The 23354-nt window shown below is 49.9% G+C and overlaps 1 protein-coding gene across 5 annotated transcripts in view; it reads right to left on the bottom strand.

Moving 5' to 3' along the window:
- ADCK1 (aarF domain containing kinase 1) overlaps nucleotides 1–23354 on the bottom strand; it is a 155542-nt gene that overhangs the window by 53156 nt on the left and 79032 nt on the right. For all 5 annotated transcript variants that reach the window (XM_033850775.2, XM_033850771.2, XM_033850774.2 and 2 more), the window contains 2 exons: nucleotides 19666–19824; nucleotides 12715–12831 (listed from right to left, as the gene is read on the bottom strand). In XM_033850775.2, coding sequence (XP_033706666.1) covers nucleotides 12715–12831; nucleotides 19666–19824 — 276 coding nt within the window. The remainder of the gene's footprint in view (nucleotides 1–12714; nucleotides 12832–19665; nucleotides 19825–23354) is intronic.

Raw genomic sequence — 23354 nt, forward strand, 5'->3', positions numbered from 1 at the left:
CTGCCACAGCCCAATGCTAATCTGATTTATGATGTCTGCACAGAAGAAATGACACTGGAGAGGCCATTTAAATCATCCTGTCACTGCTGCTCTCCCTGCCGAGGCAGCCTCCTTATCTCTACTCCCTTTTCATTAAAGCTAAAAGCCTCTTCCCAGCTAGGGAACAGCTGCTGAACAGAGCCAGACCCGGACCCACAGATGGTCTGCTGATGGGTTTCCACAGGACAAAGAGATGCTTAACCCAGGAAGCTGGCGCCCTAGGACACACACTGCCCTTGGCATCCCTCAGCCTCGGCTGGACCCCATGTTCACTAACAAACATATCCCAGCTAGAGGAGAGGAGCTGGGGCCCGTGGGATGGGGAACATAGGATTAGGGTCTTAAGATAAAGACTCCTTTCCTTGGTTTACAAAGTCCTGTACAACCAGGCCCAGCCTCCCTCCCTGGTCTCATCTTGTACCACACTGACATTCCAGCCATATTTGCTCTCTTCCTCTTCTCTAATAATCTCTGTGCCTTCCTACCTCAGGGCCTTTGCACATGATATTCCAGGAACATTGCTTCATCTCCCCTTCAGCTGTTTCACTCCTCTCTTCCTTCCCACCCCACTGAGCATCACCTCCCTGGGGAAGCCTTCCCTGACCTCCTAGACTAAATGATGTTCTCCTGCCATACACCCTCACACTTTTCTACCACTAGCACACTCTTTGTATTATTATTTGATTAACAACCATCTAGCCCGCTATCATAAGCTCCTGTATGATAGCAGAACTGGCTCTATTTTGTTAAACAGCTTCATTGAGGTCTAAGTTACATATCATAGACTGGTTCTATTATTCATCCCCTTGCCTGTAACAGGCCAAACATGTGAGTATAGGACTCTGCCTTCAACATGAATGAGACCCTTGACTCTCCATGTTTTTCTGGGATGCTGAGGTTCCGGCCTCTGATGCTTATCCGAACCCCATTAGTCTCCTCTGAATCCCAATCAATGATAATTGGCCTCCAATTAAATCATTAAGAATAAGTCTACTTTAGTAACGGTGGTTGTCATCCTTATTAAAAGCCCTAAAAGTAAGTACAGTCATGATCCCCATTTTGCAGATTAGGAACTGAGACTCGTCGAGGTTTAATGTACCCAGAGCTACCTGGCTGGAAAGAGGTGGAGACAGAATTCAAACCAGGTGTGACCCACAGCCTTCCAGTAACCACTATTCTATACTGGCTCACGCCGACTTCTGCACTTCTCAATTGAACTTTGTGACCTTAAAGAAGTTAGTCATACTCTCAACTTCAGCAAAATGGAAATAATAATAGTGCCCCTCTCACGGGCCACTGTCAGGTCAATGAGAGTATCATGGTGCTCGGGACCTAGGAACCTCTCCTAGGTGCCCCTGATTCCTCATAATGCTCCTGGGAGGGTGGCAGACTAGGTTTCATTGTACCTTTCTAAGAAATGATGAAATCAGGGTTAAAGAGGCCATCTAAACTCTTGACACTTAGACTGTCGCCCTGTGCCCTGCTATCACACGCTCCTGACATTTTTCTTGGAGGAAAGCAATACCCAGTACTCAGTGTCTGTGGGCATCAGGAACAGAACTTTACCCCGTGTCATGTTCCCAGACTTAGGCTGAGATGTTGGGTGCCCCAGGGCCACCATTTTCTGTTTCCTGGGAGAGGGGGTCCTGGATGAGCCAGCAGGTCCCCACCTCGGGACCACTGAGAACCCCTTCTGTTAGGCTCTTTGGAGCTCTCCGGAGACGAGCTCTAAAAGGCCATATTTGCCAAACCAATTGCATTTATTAAGTAATAATTCATTTTTATTTGTCAAGGATGCCTATAAGGTCCGATCAGGGCTCCTGATCAGCCCAAGATAAGCAGGGCAGCCAGACAGAGCTGACAGAATTCCAGCCAAAAGCAGAGACATGATATTTCATTTAGTCTGGGCAGACCTGTCATGGGGAGATGTATGACCTCCCTTAAGCTTCCTGAAATATTGCTAGTCGCTGCGGGCCCCCTGTTACTACACTGAAAGGTGGCCCCTAGGGCTCTGGGGACTCAGGCTGGGGGAGCCTTGGCCCATGAGGAGCGAGCGGCTGCTACAGGAGGAGGAGAAGAGGCTGCCAAGTGCGGCCCATATACACGCAGGCAAAGCCACCAGAGCAGTCCTCCCCTTCCAGCGGCCCCTACCTGGGTGTCTTTCCCTTTACGGGCTGTTCCTGATGTTCATTTTAGCCAGATCTCACCAGGATAGGCAGGTGTGGAAGGCAGAAACAGGAGGGAGGACCAGCCTATGTCACTGGCTTCACTCTGGGGCCCTGTTGGCACTGCCACTGTGGGCATGGGTCACCCGGGGGACAAATCACCTCCCATCTCAATCTGAGTCTAAGTTCCCTGAGCTGTTCGGTGAGCCTATAGCCCCACCTGCTCTATTTCCTCACAGAGCTACCTCGAGGTTCAAGGTCAAAATGTGATTGCTTGTGGGAAGGCACGTTATCCGCTACACTCTACGACACAAACGTGCTTGTTTGTTTTCTGTCATGTGGTAGCTTACTTTAAACCTGGAAAAAAAATATACCCACTGTCACCATCAAAGAGTAATTTTCGAAAAGTTAAAAACTTGACTTTCACACAAATATAGAATGAACACATGTCAAACATTGTGTAACTCATCAGTAAAGGAGCAAGTAAGAAAGTAGGTCTGGTTCAAAGAGAATTTTGAGGGACTGGGTATTTATGGGTATTTAAACAGGAATAAGAGACTAAGATTCTGGGATTAGATACAAAACTGGTTATTGCCCTACTGGGCAATAAGGAAATCATAACCTTCCGGGTTATCTTTTCTAGTAGGGAGAAATTATTTGCATCTCTGCTGGATAAGATCCACAGGTTGACATACGACTTCAGTCTGAGCCCTTAATTAATTGTCAGTAGCAAAGTCAAACAAAAGTACATTCCCTTATATATGAAAAACTCCTCAGGTAGGCTGCTTGAACAATGCCCGAGAGTGACTTTGAAAGGACAAACCGCACACTCCATTTTCTGAATTTTAGGTAATTTTTCTTAACATCTATCAGAGTTGCAGTACATAGTCTCTGAGAACCAATATGCCCAGAGAAAGGCAGCCAGCCCCCTCCTACTCACAGAGGCACTGAGAGTCCCAGGAGAAACCTAAGGCCATCACTGGGAACAAAGCCCTCTCTCCACCCCTTCCATATACTTAGCTATGGCTCCTCCTCAAGAACAGACAATTGTAAATAAGGCTGCAATGAATATGGGAGTTCAGGTATCCTTTTAATATTGATTTCGTTTCCTTCAGACATATAACCCAGAAGTGGAAATGCTGGATCATATGGTAGGTCTATTTTCAGTGGGTTTTTTTGGGTTTTTTTTGTCTTTTTTTTTTTGGCGGTATGCGGGCCTCTCACTGCTGTGGCCTCTCCCGTTGCGGAGCACAGGCTCCGGACATGCAGGCTCAGCGGCCATGGCTCACGGGCCCAGCCACTCCGCGGCACATGGGATCTTCCCGGACCGGGGCACGAACCCGTGTCCCCTGCATCGGCAGGCGGACTCTCAACCACTGCGCCACCAGGGAAGCCCTATTTTCAGTGTTTTAAGGAACCTCCATACTGTTCTCCATGGTGGCTGTATCAATTTACATTCCCACCAACAGTGCACGGGGGCTTCCTTTTCTCCACACCCTCACCAACACTGTTATCTCTTGTCCTCTTGATGACAGCCATTCTAACAGGTGTGAGGTGATCTCTCATTGTGGTTTTTATTTGTATTTCCCTGACAATTAGTGATGTTGAGCACCTTTTCATGTGCCCCTTGGACATCTGTATACCTTCTTTGGAGAAATGTCGGTTCAGTTCCTCTAAGGCTGCCCCTTGCCCTGTTAACGGCAGCATCTGCATAAAGAAAGGAATCCCACCTTTTCAGAATAGTAACAGCTAACGCTCTGTGCCATGCACCATTCCAGGTACGTTACATGGACTCACAGCCACCTCTGCAGTAGACAGGTGAGGGAAGCAAGATACAAAAAGAGGAGGAAGCTTGGTCACCTGGCCAGCAGTTAGTGAAACCGGGATCCAAACCCAGGTGGCCTGGCTCCAGGGAACAAGCTCTCAATCACCAGCCCCTCCTGCCTCTCCACTCACTGGGAAGCTCCTTCCTGGTGGCAGGAGCTGCACCAAAAACCTCTGCAGGTCCCCACGGCAACCAAGAAAGCATTCCGTGTGGAGAAAAGAGTCGCAGTGGGAAATCCAGAGCTGTTTGTCTAACCCAAAATACACTGTTAACTAAAGCCATACTACAGCTCTTTTCAGAAAAAAATCAGTGACAAGTCTTTAATTGTCCCATGTAAAATGAATGTGCCGCTCACGTAAGTGATTTCTGTAATCACGCAATGGCAGGGGAAACCCAGGAATCTATCAAAAGTCTGAGTAATTAATTAATTTAGTAAATAATGTTTAAACCAAAGAGTTATTTTTGGATTCTTCTCAAAACTTGAATTGGCTGAAAGTACTTTAATTATTCTATAATTGCATGGATGGATTTATTCCCACCCCCAAGGGAAACTCTATTTATGTTCTTGGGGGGTGTCAAGGAAGCAAGGTCAAGATCTCTGAAAGAAACAGGAGGATGGTGTTGCAGGATATTAATAATCACACAAGTAGCCCGATATTAAGTATAAGGAGGTGAATAATTCAAGCTCTCTTTGCCCCTCCCCTGGTGTCCGCCCAGGCTTCTAGAGGCAGAACCACAGCCCCAAGGACCAGACCAGACCACTGCCTAGAGCGTTTTACTCTCCAACCCACCCCACCCCCGGGAACCACCCCTGGGATGTATAGCCTCAGGTCCCTCGCTGCTGGCCATTCACGGAGCGGGTCAATCTTGGACCAGCGAGCACTGAGTTGAAGTCCCTGAGTGTGAAGGCAGTGGGAACTTCTTCAGCCACACGTGGTGTTGGGAGCAGTAATGAGGACGAAAGAAGAGGAGCCAGGTTAATTACAAGAAGCTGGGGGAGTTTCTCTAATCTCGGAGCCTCTAGGGGCTTGGTGAAAGCTTCTCTAGACTCAGCTTGAAGCGGGACAGCACCTGAGAGCCAGGGCCTGGGGTATCCACAGGCCAATGAGGGCTCCTCAGGTGTCCTGGCCAGTGAGGCTCAAAGGGTCACGGCTACCAGAGTGGCAGGGAGTGGATCCCAGGGGCCATGACTACTGGGAGACACACATGATGACCTCTGACATCCCTGCCTCGGGCAGCAACTCGCTCCAAAGAAATACGTCCACATCCGCCCACCTTACCTGGGTCAGGATAAAGGAAATGAGCAAAGGGTTTCTCCCCTACATTTCCCCCTTCTTCTGGCCAATATTTTACTGACAGCACCACGGAGGGAGTTGGGGGTTAGTATTGCAGCAAAACAGCCTGTGTTGAGAGCATGGCCTGTGGGCACTGCACCAGCTGCTTCATGTTTCAATCATCAAACAATCCAATACTTTTTTTTTTTTTTTTTTTTGGCCACACCACACAGCATGCGGGATCTTAGTTTCCCAACCAGGGATCCAATCCGTGCCCCCTGCAGTGGAAGCGTGGAATCTTAACCACTGGACCGCCAGGGAAGTCCCTGATACTCTCTTGTATCCACTTTACAGCAGGAACCTGGGCCTTCCCGAGGGTGATGAGCTCCACCAAGGCGGCCCAGCTCGCAAGCAGCAGAGCCAGCAGCAGAAGCCAGGAAGGCCAACTCCAAAGTGACGCTGTTGCCCACTCCTGACACACCTGCTGTTGGGGACATAAGTCTCCAGGAACCCATCTGTGCACCTGGACCCCTCCAACGTCCCCAAGCTTCTCAAGATCTGGTGTGAGAAGTTACGGAGGGTGGACGATAGGAGGAGGTGTTTTCATTCTAGTGATTTCAGTAACCGGGGGGCTCTGTGCCTCTCTGACTTCTCTTCCCTAGTCTTCTGAGCACCTCCCACCACCGAACCAGAGTGACCCGCCAAGTGGGGGATGATCTGAGCACAAAGCAAATGTCCTGCACAATCCAGGCTGGTGTCAGGAGACAAGAGGAAACATGCGGGCAGCATGGCTTTAGAGACAGGAAAGGGGTCCCCATCTGCTCAGTCAATGACCACTGATCACCCCTGAGTCTACATACTCATGGACAACAGAGGGAGGTGGACAGGAGAGGAGCAAGAAGATTCTTGGAGATTCCGTGGAGCAAGACATGCCTCTGTGACTAATAACCTCATGAATTATAAATGACTTTTTTTGTTTTTAACAGAACTTCACAGCCTGCAAAGCCACACAACGACCCTGTGAAGGAAGTATTGTTATCACTCCAACTGTACAGATGAGGAAACTCAGACTCGGAGTTTAAGTAACTTACCCAAGGGTACCTGGCCAATAAATGGCAGAGTGACACACAACCCTAGGTGGCCCGACTTTGAACCCTCTGCCCCTCCCATCATACACGCAGCCCACTTGTCCCACGTTCTGTCCACACCTCTCCTATGGCACTGACACGAGGGGCCTGCACCTAGTAGGTGCTCAAGAAACGTCCGTTGAAAGACACGTTTGAGATGCTTTCACTGCTTCTCCAGTGACACAGAAGAGAAAAACGACTGGAAAGAAGAAACATGGCAAGGGCGGCTGGCTACACAGAGCAGATGGAACCCAGGCACTGACTGCATTCCCTCACCAGCCCCGCTAAAATGACTCTAAAAGCAACAGATAAGGCCGAGACCCCACTGCAACAGAGAGTAGAATGGCCAAAAACAGCACACAAAGAGATTAGCCAGGCTGTGTTTGCCAGAGGGGAGCAGACAGCTACTGACAAATGGCTCAGCAGGCTAGACGACAGGGCACCCTAAGCTGACAGTGGGGGAACTTGAAGTCTGCTGTCTCGGAGCCTAGAGAGGCCAGCAACTCGGGCCCTGGCACCTCTGATACATGGGATGGGAGTCCAAAGGAGGAACTAAACCTCCAGATTCCCTTCAGATCCTTATGGAAGACAAGATTTACTCTCTGGAGTGGTAAGAAGACAGGCTCTACAAGCCACACCACAGACCAGAGGGCCATCATGGGGACAGAGGACCCGGTCAAAGTCCACATAATGACCGCTGCGGAGCACCCGGCCTTCTTTCCCCAGCAGACTCCCGGGCCCCCGGGATAGACAGGCTGGCGTCTCTCGCGAGCCCGCCATCCCTGCACCCAACCCGTCCTTCACAGACTGCGGACGTTGCCCACCAGGCCTCCAGTCCCTGTCTCACCCAGCCCCAGCTCCTGACTTTGTCACCTTTCTCCCAGCTAATTTCACACAAATTCAATTGGGCCTCAGCCCATGTGGGGTCTTAAACACACACTCACTGAAATCCAATTAACCTTCGATAAAGGTCCTGCAATCAATAGTCGTCCTGTGGCTTAAGGAGCCTCCGTTCAGCCCAGGAAAGCGCGCTCCTGCACGACCTTTATTCTTAATGAAATCAATGACAGTCACTGTCACCAGCTCTTAAAGTGACTGGCAAATATGATCACCGGGTCAGGCCCTCAATAATATGCTGCTTCTGGGCTCAGAGCACAGACAAACGAGGGCCCCTGCAGGCTGCTGGCTCCCCAGGCTCCACGCTCCCCGGCCAGACAACACACCTAGGCAGGGCCTGGACGTGCAAAACAGTGGAGGTGAGGCTTGCGGGCTCACCTGGGGCAGCCAGGGACCCCCTGGTCTTGTGGCAGGTGGTTCCTGAACTCCAGTGAGTGCCTGAACCACCTGGAGAGTTTGTTAAAATGCAGATTCTTGCAACCCTTCCCACCCCAGATTCTGATAAGTACGTTTGGGGTGGGGCCCAGGAATCTGCATTCAAGTCTTATCTCCAAGCAGGCCAAGAGTCGCTGTTCTGTAAAGTATCCAAGCAGGACAGACCCTTAGAGTCCTGCTAACCCAACGCCTTCAGTAAGAAAACTGAGGCCCAGAGGAGGGGAGTGATGTGTCCAAGGTCACACAGCAGGCCACTGGCAGAGATGGAGCTCGAACCCAGGTCTCTTGTCTCCTAAACTGGTGTTTCCCTACCTGAGTCTCTGGGGAACTGGCCACTTGGACTGGTCTTCAGGTCCTCACATACTAGCCCAACTGGGCTGGGACACTGCAGGGTGAGGAGGCCTCTTCAGAGTGGAGTGGGGATGACTAACAAGTGTTTGGAGGCGTCTAGAGCCCTCCCCACCCTTGAGAACAATTCCTTCTAGAGCCACTTCCTGCTGAGCCCCATCTTCCAGCTGAGTCAACAACTTGTAGCAGCCAAGATGCCACTAACTATCCTTTCCCCCAGGATCTGGGGTGAGATCTTTGCCCCTTGTCACTCCTATCTGTCCCCTGTATTTCCCTCCCCAAGCAACACTCACAGTCAGGCTGTCCTCAGGAGGGAGAATCACTCCAGAGACAGGCCCACTCAGTCCCACAGTCCTAGACAGGTTTTAGAATCTCAGAATTTTTTTAGAAACTTTCAGTCACATGGAGTCTTTCATGCTACACACACACACACACACACACACACACACACACACACACCCCACTAGTCTTCCATGAGGCCTGTGGCTTTCAGGTTGGTTGGTAAGAGCCATAATAGGTTAATTTCTGCACAGTAGGGCCTGTCCCTAGTCTCCCAACATCACCAATGGTCAGCAACGGCACAGTAGAGCACGTGTCCCAGCGCCCACTGCCCAGCCTGAGGTTCCTGTGGAAGTATTTAATGACATCATCTCAGAACACTACCAAGGAGGCTCCCAGGTCATGCAAATCCTAGAAGCCAGGGGCAGGGGATTAAGGAAATAAGGAATTAAGACAGTATGGTTATTATTGCAAGGACAGACCAACAGACCAATGGAAGAGAACAGAACTTCCAGAAAAGACCCACAGCCAATTGAGGACAAAGATGCCAGGCCTAAATTACTATATGGTATGATGCCATTGACATGAAATTCAGTAAGGGAGAAGGTGATCTATGGCGACAGAGGTCAGAATAGTGGGAGCTCTGGTGGGGGTGAGGGTATCAACCGGGAAGGGGCAGGAGGGGGCCTGCCAGGGGGCTAGAAATGGTTTGTCCCTTTATCTGGCTGGTGAGTACACGGTATAGCCATATGAAAACTCACTGAGGTGTACCATGAAGATCTGGGACCTCAAGTAAGTTACCTTCCCTCTCTGAGTCTCTGATTTTTCATCTGCAAAATGGAGACAAGACCTCCCTCCTAAGTTTGTAATGCAGATCGGGCCTGGCACCCAGAGTCCGGTAGTCAGTAAACGTTAATGGTCAAAGGAGGTAACGGAGGAAAGAGCAGGGCCCAGTGATGATAATAATAATGAAAACAGCAACAACCATCAACTAGCTACCAGTTCAGGGTTCTAGCCACATGCCAGGAGCTGTGCTAGGAGGACACATCTAGCCCTCACAGCATCTCTAGAAAATGGAACGTCTGTAACATGAACTTGATGTAAGCTAGAGAGTGAAGGGCTGCATTTAGATGGTGCCCTGGGAGCTGGGCAAAACTTCTGTCAGTATTCCAACTCCTTCTTCGAGGAGTTACTGGCGTGGCTGTCAACCAGGTGGTCCCAGGATCCACTGCAGCCCCAGGCATATTCCTGGGAGGGAGACAGAGAAGGTGGAGGTGCGAGGACTTTGAAGTCACGCAGACCTGGATTTGACTCCTGACTCTGCCCCTGCTAGCGGTGTGATGTTGGGCAAATTGTTTAACCTCTCTGAGCTTCACCTTTCTCATCTATAATTGGGGTTAACAATATATTCTTGGAGGACATCTGTAAGGAGTAGAGATTATATTTGTCACATGCTTGGTACATATAAGTTGCTTATAATAATTTTTGCTATTGTTTTTCCCAAACTACTCTGATATCAGCCTGTCCGACTCTGTATGTCCACAGAAACAAAAACCAACACTCTACCCCAGCCCTGCCTCATAGAGGCCAATCCAGGGCATGAGACTGGCTTAGTTTGTTCGCTAATTCATAGGATGTCCACCAAGGGTCTGCTCTGCACAGAACACTGGCCTTATCTGCAAAGCTGATTCAAGAGGGCTGGAAGCAGAAGCAGATGAGCCCAGGCCCTCAGAGGGCATCACCCAGCCCCAGCTCCCACCAGCCACCTCCAGCCTCCTCCCAGGTACCTCACTCCGCCAAGAGCAAGCAACTACACCAGAGCACATCTCTGTCTGCATTTGTCTTTGAAAATCAAAGCTGCCTGATTAAACGCCATTACAGCCCTGGGTTCACTGGATCAGAAGAGATTAATGAATTTAGGGGTGCTGCTGGCATGAAAAGCCCACCGCAGCTGGCAGTAACTAAACGCCAGTAACCTGAGGCCCCTGGAGTCTTTCCTGATCAGCAGGCAGAGAGACCCTGCTCCCCTTTAAGACTGCTCAGGATAAACAAGAGGTGACCTCCCCTCCCTTCCCTTCCCCTCCTCACTGGCACCAAAGACTCTGTACTCAAGAGTCCTGGTGGACAAAGGACAAAGGATCCCTGGTTAGATGCGGGGACATACCCCCACCCCAACCAACAGAGGAAGAGCTGGGCAAGCAGGTCTTACCAGTCCCTCCTCTGCAGGAAGCTCTGCCCAGACACCCTCTAGCCAACAGTGAGGGAAGCAGAGTCAGAAGCCCCAAGTTGTCCTACTGCCAGGTGACCTCGGGAGAGACATTTGCTATCTCTCTGAGCTTCCCCTGAATTGGAACAGTAGTTTTCTCATCCTCCCCCTGCCCCCAGCCCCCAAGCAGCAGATCTCTTCCCAAAAAGCCCAATAGGCAACTCAGGTGATGGCAGAGCTGCCCTGGGTGAAGCAGGGTAGGGAGCAGAGAGGCCCATGCAGCCTCCCCACCCACCCAGAGGCCCCTGAAGGGTTCTGGGAGCACTGTTCCCTAAGTCAGGGGACAACAGCTGTCCCCAGGACCCAAGGCCAGCTGTGGCTAAACAGGCTCCTGGCAGCAGCTCCGTACCCTCTGGTGCAGGCCCTCCTTTTATGAACTAAGAGGAGTACTGGAGTCAGAGAGACTTGGGTTTCCATCCTAGCTCTACTAGCTGTGTGACCTTGGGAAAGTTACCTTCCTTCTCTGAATCTCTGATTCCTCATCTGCAAAATGGAGACAATAAGACCTCCCTCCTGAGTTTATCATGGAGAAAACGGCCTGGCACAGGGAGTCAGGCATTCAGCAAACATTCACCGTCAAAGGAGATAAAGGAGGAGGAAGGAAGGGCCAGAGCCCAAAGAAAAGAGTGGAAACAACAGTCCTGCTGCCATTTTGGAGTGCTCAGCATACACCAGGCACTGTTCTAAGCACTGTTGTGCACTAACTCTTGAGGTCCTCCCAACGTTTTTAGAGGTAAGGCTATCATCGTCCACATTGCAGAGGCCACACAGGCACCCAAGGCCTGGGCTCACAATCTGCACACTCCTTCAGCTCCCACTGGCTCGTCTGCTGAGCCAAAGTGTGGCTTTTTCCTCTGGGCCACCACTGGGACCACAGGCTCATCGTCGTGTGCTGCCTGAGGGGGAGTAGCCAAGAGCATTCGCTTCTACTGGGTCTGGTCCCTTCCCTTCCTTCCTCCCACCAGCCAGAGGGGTCATGTCACTGCACTACTCACCCTTCAGTGACTCCCCAGTACCTCGGGGTCACGCCCAAGGCCTTCACCATCTGCCTGCAGCCCTGCAAAACCTCACCACTCCTTAACACTTCCTTGCAGGACCACCTCTGCGCCCCCAACTCCTCCACCCCGACACACACACACACACACACACACACACACACACACACACACACACACACACACACACACACACACACACACACACACACATCTCTGGCAAATTCCCGCTCATCCTGCTGGGGAAGCCGGCCTGGGGCAGAGGTGAGCACTTCTTCTTTGTGGCTCCCTGGGGACTGGCTCACCCCTCGCTGCGTTGCCTGAGAGATGGCTACAAGGATAGAGTTGTGTGCCTGACTCCAGTGCTAGGCTGGGAACTCCCTGACAAAGGGAATTGTGTCTAGTTCCTCTCTGAACCCTCACACCTAGCACACAGTAGGACTAAAAAATGATGAATGCTGGTGGAAAAAAGACAACCTCATCCCTACCTGTGGGACCCCATGGTGACCAAGAAGAAGAAAATGGGGTACAGGCCCCAGCCCACCGGTCAGCCTTCCCTGAGGCCAATCAGGTGGCAGGCAGGAGACAGAAGCCCCTCTTTTTTTCGCTCCAAGCCACTAGCTGGCTACTGCCGCGCCCTTTTGGCCTGGTACCTGGAGATCTGGGGAGGGCAGGAAGAGGGAGGAGGTGCGTCCAGGGCCCAAAGGGCAGAGGATTAAGTCCCATGGATTTGCACCATTGTTCTTCAGTTTCTCTGCACTGTGGGGCTCAGATGGCACAAGAAGACAGATGGTAATCCCCTGTCCAGGCAGGAGCTGCTGTGGGTGGGGGCAGGTGGGGCTCAGCACGTGCCCCACCCCACTGCCTGCTGCCAACCCCATTTCTAGGAGATGGGCAGAGAGCTGCCATAGAGGACCTGTAAGGCTGCTTTGTGCTCAGAGATGTTATAATTCTTCAGACAACAGGTCCCACTTCAAGACCGTGAGACCTCACCCAGACACACCTGCCCTTGCTAGGCAGCCCCGCCCCGTCCCGCGCCAGCAGCCAAGTGCCCTCGACCTTACTTCATTAACGTCAATCTTGTTCCTCTCCATGTAGTCTCTGTCGTTGACCTGCCCGCCGTCCACAAACTCCATCAGAAGGACCCGCTTGGTGGACAGCTCCCAGTAGATCTGGGGGACCTGGAATAGGAAAGGGCAGGTCAGAAGGAGGCAGGAGGCTGGAAGCTGCGGGCAAGGGGGCTGCAGACAGGCACATGAGCCAGACATCAACACACGCTCCTCCCAGGAACAGAAGGGAAGGCCCCCCAGCAGGGATTGGTGGGGAAAGCGGGAGGCAGGCCAAGAGAGAAGGGTAGGCTGTTCCGCCTCCACCAGCGAGGCGCAAGGCCTCCTTTAGTGACCCCTCCTGCTTGGGGACCAGAGAAGGGCTTCCCACCCTCCTCAGTGCCTTCCAGACACAATGAAGAGCCCACACTAAAACCGGGACTTAGGGGAAAATGCATGGAACCTCTCATATCTGAGCCACAGTTGGTGTTAGAAGCAATTTCTCTCTCACACCAGGCTTATTTCAGGCTCCTCGTGTGAATATAAACCCTCTGCCTCAGTTTCTTCACCTGTGCAATGGGTGTTATATGTATGGATGATTGAATGAATGAATTTTTGCTAAGTGATAAATTTTTCAGTCACGAAGTCATGAGTTTTCTCATGCCCGTTTCCTAAAGCCTCCTGTGGCAGGCAGTGCTGAAGCCTAACCCAACACCTATTCCCAATCCTCCTCTTTCCCCGAGACAGGGGAAACTAAATACTTTCCCTGCCTGCCCTGCAATAATTATGGCCATGTGACACAGTTCTGGCTTATGAGACATAAGTGGAGGTCTGTTAGGGGGTGTAGGAAGGTTTTTATTTTCTTAATAAAAAGGGATGTTTGTAAATATTGCAACTCTTCTTACCCTTCTCTTCTTACCTTGAGAGTGAATGTGATACCTGGAGCTGCAGCAGCTACCTTATAACCATGAGGAAAAGTCTAAGAAAATCACAGAGATGCCAGCTCTGATACTGTCAAACCACTGAGACAATATCAACAGGCAACTGCTACAAGCCTTCTTGCTATGTGAGGAAAATACATCCTTCTTGTTTAAGACACTCTGAATGGGGCTGTCAGTTACCTACAGACAAATGCATTCCTAACTGATATGCTCTCCGACCCACTCTGACTCCAAGGACACCCAACAGCCCAAAAGAGAAGATTTCCCCAGGAGTAGCCACGAGATTGGGCTGCACCAAGGACTGCTGGGCTGCCATGTGAGTGAGTGACACCTGTGAGTCCCACCATGGCCAGGAGGGAGGAATGACCAGGATTTCAGCATGCCGTGATTCCCCAACAACTTAACGGGTTTATTCCACTTACAAATGACGAAGCAAGGACACCTAATTCAAGTGTTTTGGGGAATAAGGACTTCCCTCATCCCAACCCTCAGAGCTCACCTAGCAGGAGGATAGCAGCCCTCAAGCCAAGAAACCTTTCTTGTTCCTGGTTCTGCTAACAACTGTTGTGTCTGAGTCCAGACACTTAACTCCTCCATGCCTCAGTTTCCCTCATTAGAAAGGAGATTGTTCCTTCTCCATCTCAATAAGGAGCTCTGGGGACAAAAAGTGCCATACGTACAAGTGAACACCCTGGGCTCCCTGGAACAAAAGTTCCTACTGAAATCAGGTGTCATTTTGGTTTGCTCCTTTCCTGCAATTCTTGCCATCTAGGCCATTAGAGAAATCTGTGACCCTACGTTACTTTGAACTAAAAATTCAGTCTCGCTTGGCATTCTTCAAAAAAATCTCTTTAAGAATATGAGTGGCGAGTTTGCTGCGGTTGGTGGTGGCTTCCAAAGGAAAGGGACATATTTGGGGGGTAAGTCCTTCCCCTGCATTGTATGGGGCCCAAGCTTGGCCGTGGGTGCCTGGGGCTCTGGAAACTGGAGGCCAGGCCCCTCCCCTCCGTGCCCGCCTGGGGCAACAGGCAAAACAGCCAAGAAAGAGCCACAGACCAGAGAGAAAACCCAAAAGCTGGAGCCTCCCTGGGCTCGTCAGTCAGGGTCACCGGTGTACTGGGTTCCCTCGCTTCCACCTTTCCCCCCAGTCTCCCTCCAAATGCAACCAACCCAGTCTCCCAGTGGAATGTGCGCCTGCCTCAGCGGCTTAGCTCTGAAACAGCAGAGACAGCAGAAAAATGGGAGGCAGAAGGGTTTGTCCTGGGAGCTCAGGGAGCGCGGCAGTTGCCCCTCGATGGATGTAACATGGAAATGCCTGCAAGATGCAAACGTGCCTCCTGCTCAATTAGGAGAAACTTGGCTTGACAGGGGACACAAGGTCAAGTGACTTGTCCCTAAATCATCACGTGAGCAGGAGGCTCCGGGGCTATAAGGTGAAATTTACTTCACCCCAACAGCAATGTTTCACCACCATTCCTTCCTCAGCTTCTTCCATCAAGGAATGGAAAATGAAAGAGAAGATTTTTTTTTTTTTTTTTTTGCGGTACGCGGGCCTCTCACTGTTGTGGCCTCTCCCGTTGCGGAGCACAGGCTCCGGACACACAGGCTCAGCGGCCATGGCTCACGGGCCCAGCCGCTCCGCGGCATGTGGGATCTTCCCGGACTGGGGCACGAACCCGTGTCCCCTGCATCGGCAGGCGTGCTCTCAACCACTGCGCCACCAGGGAAGCCCAAAACAGAAAATTTTTGAAGAGGCAATAAGAACCACCCTGTCCCCTGCCCAAACAGAAATAAACCCCAAGAGGCTCCTGGCCAGGGTGCCTGCTCACCCCTCATAGGCCATCAGGACCTCTGGGTCTGGCATCTAAACTTCTCACCACGGAGCAGAGGCCCCACTCCTGTAGGCTCTGCCTGCCCCCATACCAGAGCCAATCCTGACCCCCGGAAGGAGGGCACAGATTATGGAAAGTTCCAGCCCCAAACCCTGGCCTCAGCCTCATTAACTGGCCTTGACCCTGTGCTTCCTCTTTGTTCCTGTGCTTGGTCAGCACACCTGGCTTGTCCGGGCCAGCCCCCCCGTCATCCAGGGCCACAGTCGTCCCATTAGCCGAGCCCAGTGGAGCAGAGCATAGACCTGAAGTCAGACTGTCAGGCTGGAGCCCCTGCTCCGCCACCTCTGAGCTGTGTGACTTGGGTAAGTTTTATAACCTCTCTGAGTGCCAGTTCCCTCACCGTAAAAGGGTGACAACAGTTACAAGGAAAGCGACGCTCCTTACTTCCTACTAGCACGTGTGAGGTCCTGGTGCTCAACACGGCAGCTGCTATATGACAGCCACGTAGAATTTCACTGGTTCTGAAACACAACCAGGGCTGAGAGCTAATGCAACAGACAGTTCAGCATAACTCAGATCTGCCCATAAGTTATTACAGAGGGAGAAGAGCTCAAGGTTTAACATGCAGGCTTGGGGCCAGGCTGCCTCTGTCCCTTACCAGGAAACTGTGTAAACCTGGGCAAGTGGCTTCATCTCTCTGGGCCTCAGCCTCCCTGCTGCTGACATGGAGCTAATAATGGCATTTCCCTTGTGGGGTTGTACAACGATTAAAGAGTAAATATACCTAAAGCACTTGAAAAGTGTCTAACACAGCACAGGCATGTAAAGAATATTAACTAATTATTACACATCAGTGCTTCCTGATCTTTGAGAGTCTTAGGAAGTTATGATGTTTCACCAAAAGCATGCTCATCTCCTCAGGGTTTGCCCACAGTTTCTGGAGAGTCCCAGGCCCCTTACCTAGCACTAAAAAACCCTGGAGTGGGCCCTGCTCAAGAGACAACCCCCCACCAAGCCCCACCTCCACATATAGAGACACACTCTCATCCCTTCCAGTCCCAAACCCTGTGGTTATAAGGCTTCTCCCTCTATCTTGTCCCAGTTGTCCCCAAGGTCAGTCACAAACCTCACTGCGTGTCCTGTCCCCTCCCCACAGCATACACACACTCTGATGCCAGATCTACAAATGCCCTGGTCTGACCGTTCGGCCTGGCTGCCCCATCACCTTCTCCCCGTCTCCCCGACACCACATTTGCATTCAGTGCTTGTCTGAGGCTCAGAGATTTATAGCATAGGGCTGAGGTTATTAAACCCCACTGGAAGAGGCCTCACACACTGAGAGGTAAACTCTTTGCCGAGGCTTAATTACGCACAGATGTTGTGATGGGGTGCCAGTGTGCAAAAGCAATCTATCTCCTGTTTTAAGAGCTGAACGGGGTTCGCAACGCAAAATTTGCTTCCCACTTGTTATGTGTTTAGAGAAAATTAATTACTCAGGAGCCTTAATTCTACCATTGTCTTAGGAATGGTGTGCGCGTTTTAGAAGCAGCAGGTCAAATCATTACACTAATTATTTACCCATTTGGCATCCTCGTTTCAAAAATTTGTGTTATTATTATTATTATTACATGTCTTGGTCTGACAGATGCTAGCTGGCCCCAGCCAGGGGACGATTTTGCTGTTTCCATGGGAACAGTGGAGGAGACGGTTCTGTTTGGCACGGAGGACCACCCCTGCCGGCTAAGAGGCAACAGAATGTCCTTAGACGAGCCTCAGAGTTGAAGTCAGAAAATCCCGTTTGTACCCTAACTCCTCTCCTCTAAGGCTACCATCTGTAAAATGGGATGACGGTTGTTGGAAGGATTCAGTGTCCTAGTATCGTCATAGCGTTCAGTGCCGCAGAAGAAACATTCAGTAAACATTGCCTATCCCTTTGTATAATCAACACGTCTTGGAAGCCCCCTCTGAGCTCCTTACCTAGGCGGAATTAAGTACTTCCTCTTGGGCATCCACAGAAACATAGAAGAGTCTCTGGCATAGTGCTAACCAACCTGTACTATAACAACATGCTGTGTGTTTGTCCCCCACTAGATGGGACGTCTTCCCAGGCAGGAGCCAACCATCTCTTACTCATCTAGGTACCTCCAGATCCTAGCACAGCAAGAGGCTCAGGAAATGCTCCATAAATGTGGAATAATGGACTGAAAGAAAAGGAATACGTAAGTGGAAGCATAATTCAGACCCCACAGCATTATTCTAATTAGTTAATATTTTTACTTGCATTAGAAAGCCAAGTTTTCATTGAATTGGTGGTTTGAAGCTCAAGGCTGGGGCAATGTCACCAGATCATCTGGATTTGCCCAAGCAAGAGGGTCTGTACGAATAATGGCATTTGCCTCGTAGGGCTGTTTAAGGCAAAGCCAGTCAAGCACACTGGGGGCATCTGGACAGACCTGACCCCCGACTCACTCAAAAAGCTGAACTTTGCCAGTGGCTACACCTTCTGCCAAACCAGCGTATCAAGACGCCACACTGCTCATCACAGTTGTAGGTCTTCCTCCCGTGAACCAAGCTCTAGGACTCTCAGGCAGCTAGGGGAGATGCACCCTCAGTCTCCCCATCTCTATTAATCAACCCGGATAGCAGAAGTACAGTATAAACACGGTCTCCGTTTCTCACGATGTCTTCAGAAGCCACGTGGATACTTTAGTCCAGAGCAAGAGACCTTCCAGTCCACATGCTGAGACACCCTCCCCAGGAAGAGCCCCACTTGACTGTCTGCTCCAGAACTAGTACCTGGAGCCCTGTGCCTCCCCCTCCCACATTCTCCAGGCCTCCCCAGTTAAGAGCAAAGGGTTGATCTCTTCCAAGAGTTGAAAGTCATCTCTCCATGTAGACTGCCAGAGAGACCCAACCCCTGCACTGCTGTGATGAAGCGGTACCCCCAGAAAATGAATCCAAGCCCCACCATGGACAAAATGTGTTGGAAGAGCAGTGGTGTGGGCATGCATCTCTCTCACTCTGACCTCCACGGGCCCTGTGGGGAACATCAGGACAGTCCTCAAAGACCAGCTCCAAGGCCAACTCCTCATTGGAGCCTTCCCTGCCCTGCTCCCCACAGGAGTCCCTTCTGAATCCTTAGAGCAGGACCTCTCACTGAGCTGGGACTCTGTGTCATTTGATGTTGTTTCCCACAGTAAGTGTCTCCTATCACACCAGCAGTTCTAGTCAATACTTGAAAACACAAATCTGTTCCAATGTGACTGATAAATGAGGGAACAATTTGATCATAACACAAATTTTACATTCACTTATGTGCAGTATCATCTGTGAGAAATACTCGGAAACGCAGAAAACTCTATCCAGCTGACCCACACAGGAATACACGAAGCAGACACACCTCAAACATCACCACGTGCGTTATGGGTTACACTCACCCGTAACTGGCGTCACAACAGCTGTCCAATTTCAGAGGACCCTCCCTCCACCTCTTCACAGTAACTCCTAAGCAGCCACTCTTCTGATGCCCACTTCCGCAAGCCCGCGTCAAGTAAAGCGGCTTGTGTACTGTGGTCTTAATGTATTTCTTAGCCACTTACCATGTGTAAAACGATGCTACCATTTCATTAGGTTCCTATCCGCTTTTATCTTCTGGGTCACTGGTGACATTTTTGAACGTGGTAAGCCTAACCCTATTTTGCCCATAAACCTTGTGGTTTCTGTTGTGCGATTTTGCATACTGTGGAGATTTCTAGGACACGTGTGTTGTGTGATACAGACCTGCGTACTCAATGAGCTGATGTAATATAGGTAAAGCTTTAGGAACAGTGCCAGAGTATACTAGCGTTAGCTATCACCATCACCATCATCAATGTCATCATCCCATGGTTCGTGGAGGTGGAAACCATGGCTTACAGGCCCTCAGGAGTGCTCAAGGTCTTGCAACTGCAGGTCGTTCAATAAAAAAATATTTGTTCAAAAAGTCAGCAATCCCCTTTGATAATTTGTGTCAATAACTTTGCCTTCAAGGGCTTTAATGTGCATCACCAGGGACAAATCAGTCACCCTCAGAAGGAAGACTCAGGAAGGAGATGTCCCCACTCATGTCTTGCAAGGGGGGATGCTCAGGGCTGGGACCAGTTTTCCCCTGCCCTCTTCCGCCCGACCAGCAGGGCCCCGTGGCCCTGACCGCCTACCTTTAGGAAGTCAAAGTGCTTGAGCATTTGGGCCACTTTCTCGGCGTTCCTCCCCTCGTTGAGGAAATCCAGCTCCAAAGGCAGGTTCTTCTTGGCTTCATCCACCAACCACATGAACTCAAACTCTGGAAATAGCTGCTTCACGGCCAGGACGAGCACCTAAAACCCATCAAGCACCCCATCAGTCTGTCCACGGCCCCCACAGAGGAAGGTACATTCTCTGTCCTCCTGCCTGGGTCTGGGCGTTGACAAGTCCCCAGGCCGCCCCTGGATTAAGGGTGGGTGGGCAAACGGCTCCCCTGGGGCCCATCTCTGTAGTCCAAATCCAAGATTATGAAAGCCCAACAGCCGCGAGCAGAAACCGCCACCACCATTTACTGAGCGCGCCCCACTCGCCCAGCACTGGGTAAGCGCTATTACCTGCCTTATTCCTCCATTTCTTCTTCACAGTGTCTCTGGGAGGTACACACCCTTATCATCTGCATTTTACAGATTAAGAAAGTTGAGGCTCTGAGAGGTTATGTGATTTTCCTGAATTTGCCCAGCAAGGAAGCAGAGCCAGAATTCCCCTTGGGTCTACCCGGCCCCAAAACCCTTGTTCTTAAGCACGTTGCTGAATTGCTGCCTTTGCTTCTCCCAGATTTGTGCTTTGTGGTCCTGTTTATAAAGGGCTGGGAGGGGGCAGCAGCTACATTTTGTTTATTTCTTAGGCTGAGTGGTTGGTACCTGAGCATTTATATTATTTTCTATGATTTTTGTATTGAATACATCTAAAATATTTCATGATAAAAAATCAAATTGGAATAAGAAACCAAGGTTGGCTAAGACAAGAGGAGTAAGAGATAAGGGATTTGACCACTTGGGTAAAAAGCTTGGATTTTTGGAGATCTGGGCCCACGGTGGACTCTTGAGTCAGGACATGATGAAAGAGTGAGTTTCAGAAGACTTATCTGGCATTTCAGTTGTCAGTTTAATTATGTGAAACAAACATCACTGGCAGAGAACAAGAGCCCAGGGACATCTGCAGAGCACACCACGGCCCCTCCGTGGGCAGGGACTCAGTTCTGAGGCTACCCCACCACTGGAGCTCTGGATTTGAGATGGTCTCACAAGTTCACAGACTATAGCACTGTAGTGGGTAAGCAAGGGTGATGCCAGGGACATGGGGGATGTTCCAGCACTGGGGGGGCGGGGGTGGGGGGTGGAGAGAGGGAGGGACACAGAAGGCACCTCTCCTGTTCTTCTATAAGCCCTCCTGTTGGTGTTCAAAGTCGGGCCTGGGGAGAACCACTGATAGATCCTCCCAGTAATTCTTGGTATAGTCCTCTGAGAATCCCCATCTCTAGCCCTGGCTAGAGCAGAAGGACAAGGAACGAGAACTAAAGAACCATGGGCCTATTGGTACCAAGAGACCTTCCCCATCTGTTATGGACTTAATGCTTATGTAGCCCCCAAATTCATACGTTAAGCCCTAACCTCAGGGTGATGGTGTTTGGAGGTGGGGCCTTTGGGAAGTAATTGGGTCTAGATGAGCTCATGAAAGTAGGGCCCCTGTGACAAGATTAGTGTCCTTATAAGAAGAGAAAGAGAGACCAGGGCTCTCCGCTTCTTCGCCAGGTGAGGACACAGGGAGAAGGCAGCCATCTGTCTACAAGCCAGGAAGAGGCTCCTACCAGGAACCGAATCAGCTGGCACCTTGATCTTAGACTTCCCAGCCTCTAGAACGGTGAGAAATAAGTGTCTGTCATTTAAGCCTTCCAGTCTATGGTATTTTGTTATGGCAGCCTGAGCTGACCAAGATACCACCCAGTCTATCCAGAAGGCCTTACTGAGCCCCAGCTATGAGCCTTGTCTCATGCTTCTGTTTGCCCTGGTCTATGATATGATGTCCAACACTGTGTTAGGCACATGCAGCACGAAGAAATAAATCTAAAGTAGGGCCATTAACTACAAGGCATTCTACAGTTTTGTTTTTAAATCCTATGTCCGAGGCAATGTACCAGACGCCATTCTAAAAGAATCATCACACAGGGTTATTATACTCAATTTCTCTCAAACCCTTTTTAATTACATTCGGCTGCAGTCTAATTTCCTTTAAGTTTTGTCTAGTCTTTCAGGGGCTAGACCTGTGACCTCATGATAATCGATTTAGTTTATGTTTTGTTTCTGTTTCCGTCACACGAAACAAGAAAGAAGAGGTGGCAACAGTGAGGCCCAGGCCGCATGTGTCAGAGCCGGACATCCTGTCTCATCATCGTGCCCTCAGATGGCCCTCAGCTGTCACCAAAGGGGAGGCAGAGCTGGTGCACAGGAAACAGAAGCACCTGCCCAGCCCAGGCTAAGGGCACATCTGTCATCCGAGGCACCTGAATTCCAATCTCTGGGCTCTGAGTTCAAGCAAGAACCCTCTTGGGTGTTTTGCTCCAGCCTAGATTCCAGAGCTTCTCACCCAGGAGGGACAAGGAAGGAGCCACAATGAGTCTCACTCATTTGTTCAATCAAAATGTACTGAATACCTTCTTGGTAATGACTTTGGATCAAGGTACACACAGAGACCCACATGCAGCCCAGTGGAGTCTATACCAGGAGATGAGGCTTCTGGCCACACAATAACTCCTCATCATTTGTATGGTCACTGCTATTTGTGAAATTTTTAATTATCATTAATTATCATTAATATCCAAACAGCACTGAAAGGCACTTTAAAGACTCTTCTGTTACTAATCAGTTGTGTGATTAGTCATTACTAGTACTATTGATTATTATTAATACTTAATGTCATGAATCATAAAAGCAGCCAAAGATTTTACTGATTGATATTAACTGCTAATAACTAATTAGTAAACTAATTCATAACCCAAAAAACTTTGCACTACTCATAAAACTGGTCTCAAAAGCATTCTGTGGTGGTTGGCATGTCACTTCCTTGGTTCCTTTAAAATGAGAGGGTCTGTTTGAATGGAAGTCAGGGGTTCTTAGCTTTATAGGACACCATCCCCTTTATAGGAAGTCACCGATTTGAAATTTTGATGCCAGCTATGAAGCCCAGAAAATGTAAATACTCCCATAATTTTGTACATAATTCAGGGGGGCTATCAACCCCTTGAACTTCACAGTGGGTGGGGAGAGGGGTCAGGTTAAAACTTGTCTGGTCCAAGTCTAAAATGCTTTGGGCTGCTGTCACTTTAGACTGTTCTTGGCTTGGGAAAATAAAATAAAACTCCTCAGTCTCACCTTCTGTTTTTAGTCAATTCCGTTCTTAACAGCCTGCCCTAAGTAGATTCAAGTTTTTCTTTTTTGACAACAGATGCAATCAACGAAAATAAAACAGGTGTTGTTATCAATTTGACTTTTTGATTTTTCTCCCAAATTTATCTTCTCCATAAAATTCTTCCAGCAGCCGATTTTCCACCAGTGCCTAGCACGTACTCAATAACCAGCAGATGTTTACTGAATATTCACATGAATGAATGAGTGAATGAATAAATGAACATTCCAAAAGGTTTGCCCTCTCCCCAGAAATAATTATATGTTCACATGTGCATTACCCAAATGCATTAAGTTTTTATGCCTCTAAGATTTTGGTGGAGAAAGGACTACCTCTGAACTTTGGGGAACCACAGTTTTAAGATGCCTGAGAATATTCTACTTGATTTGGAGTCTTGTTAATCAATCAAGGTATATTCAAC

Source organism: Tursiops truncatus, chromosome 2 (genome assembly GCF_011762595.2).
Source record: "Tursiops truncatus isolate mTurTru1 chromosome 2, mTurTru1.mat.Y, whole genome shotgun sequence".
Taxonomy (NCBI): domain Eukaryota; kingdom Metazoa; phylum Chordata; class Mammalia; order Artiodactyla; family Delphinidae; genus Tursiops; species Tursiops truncatus.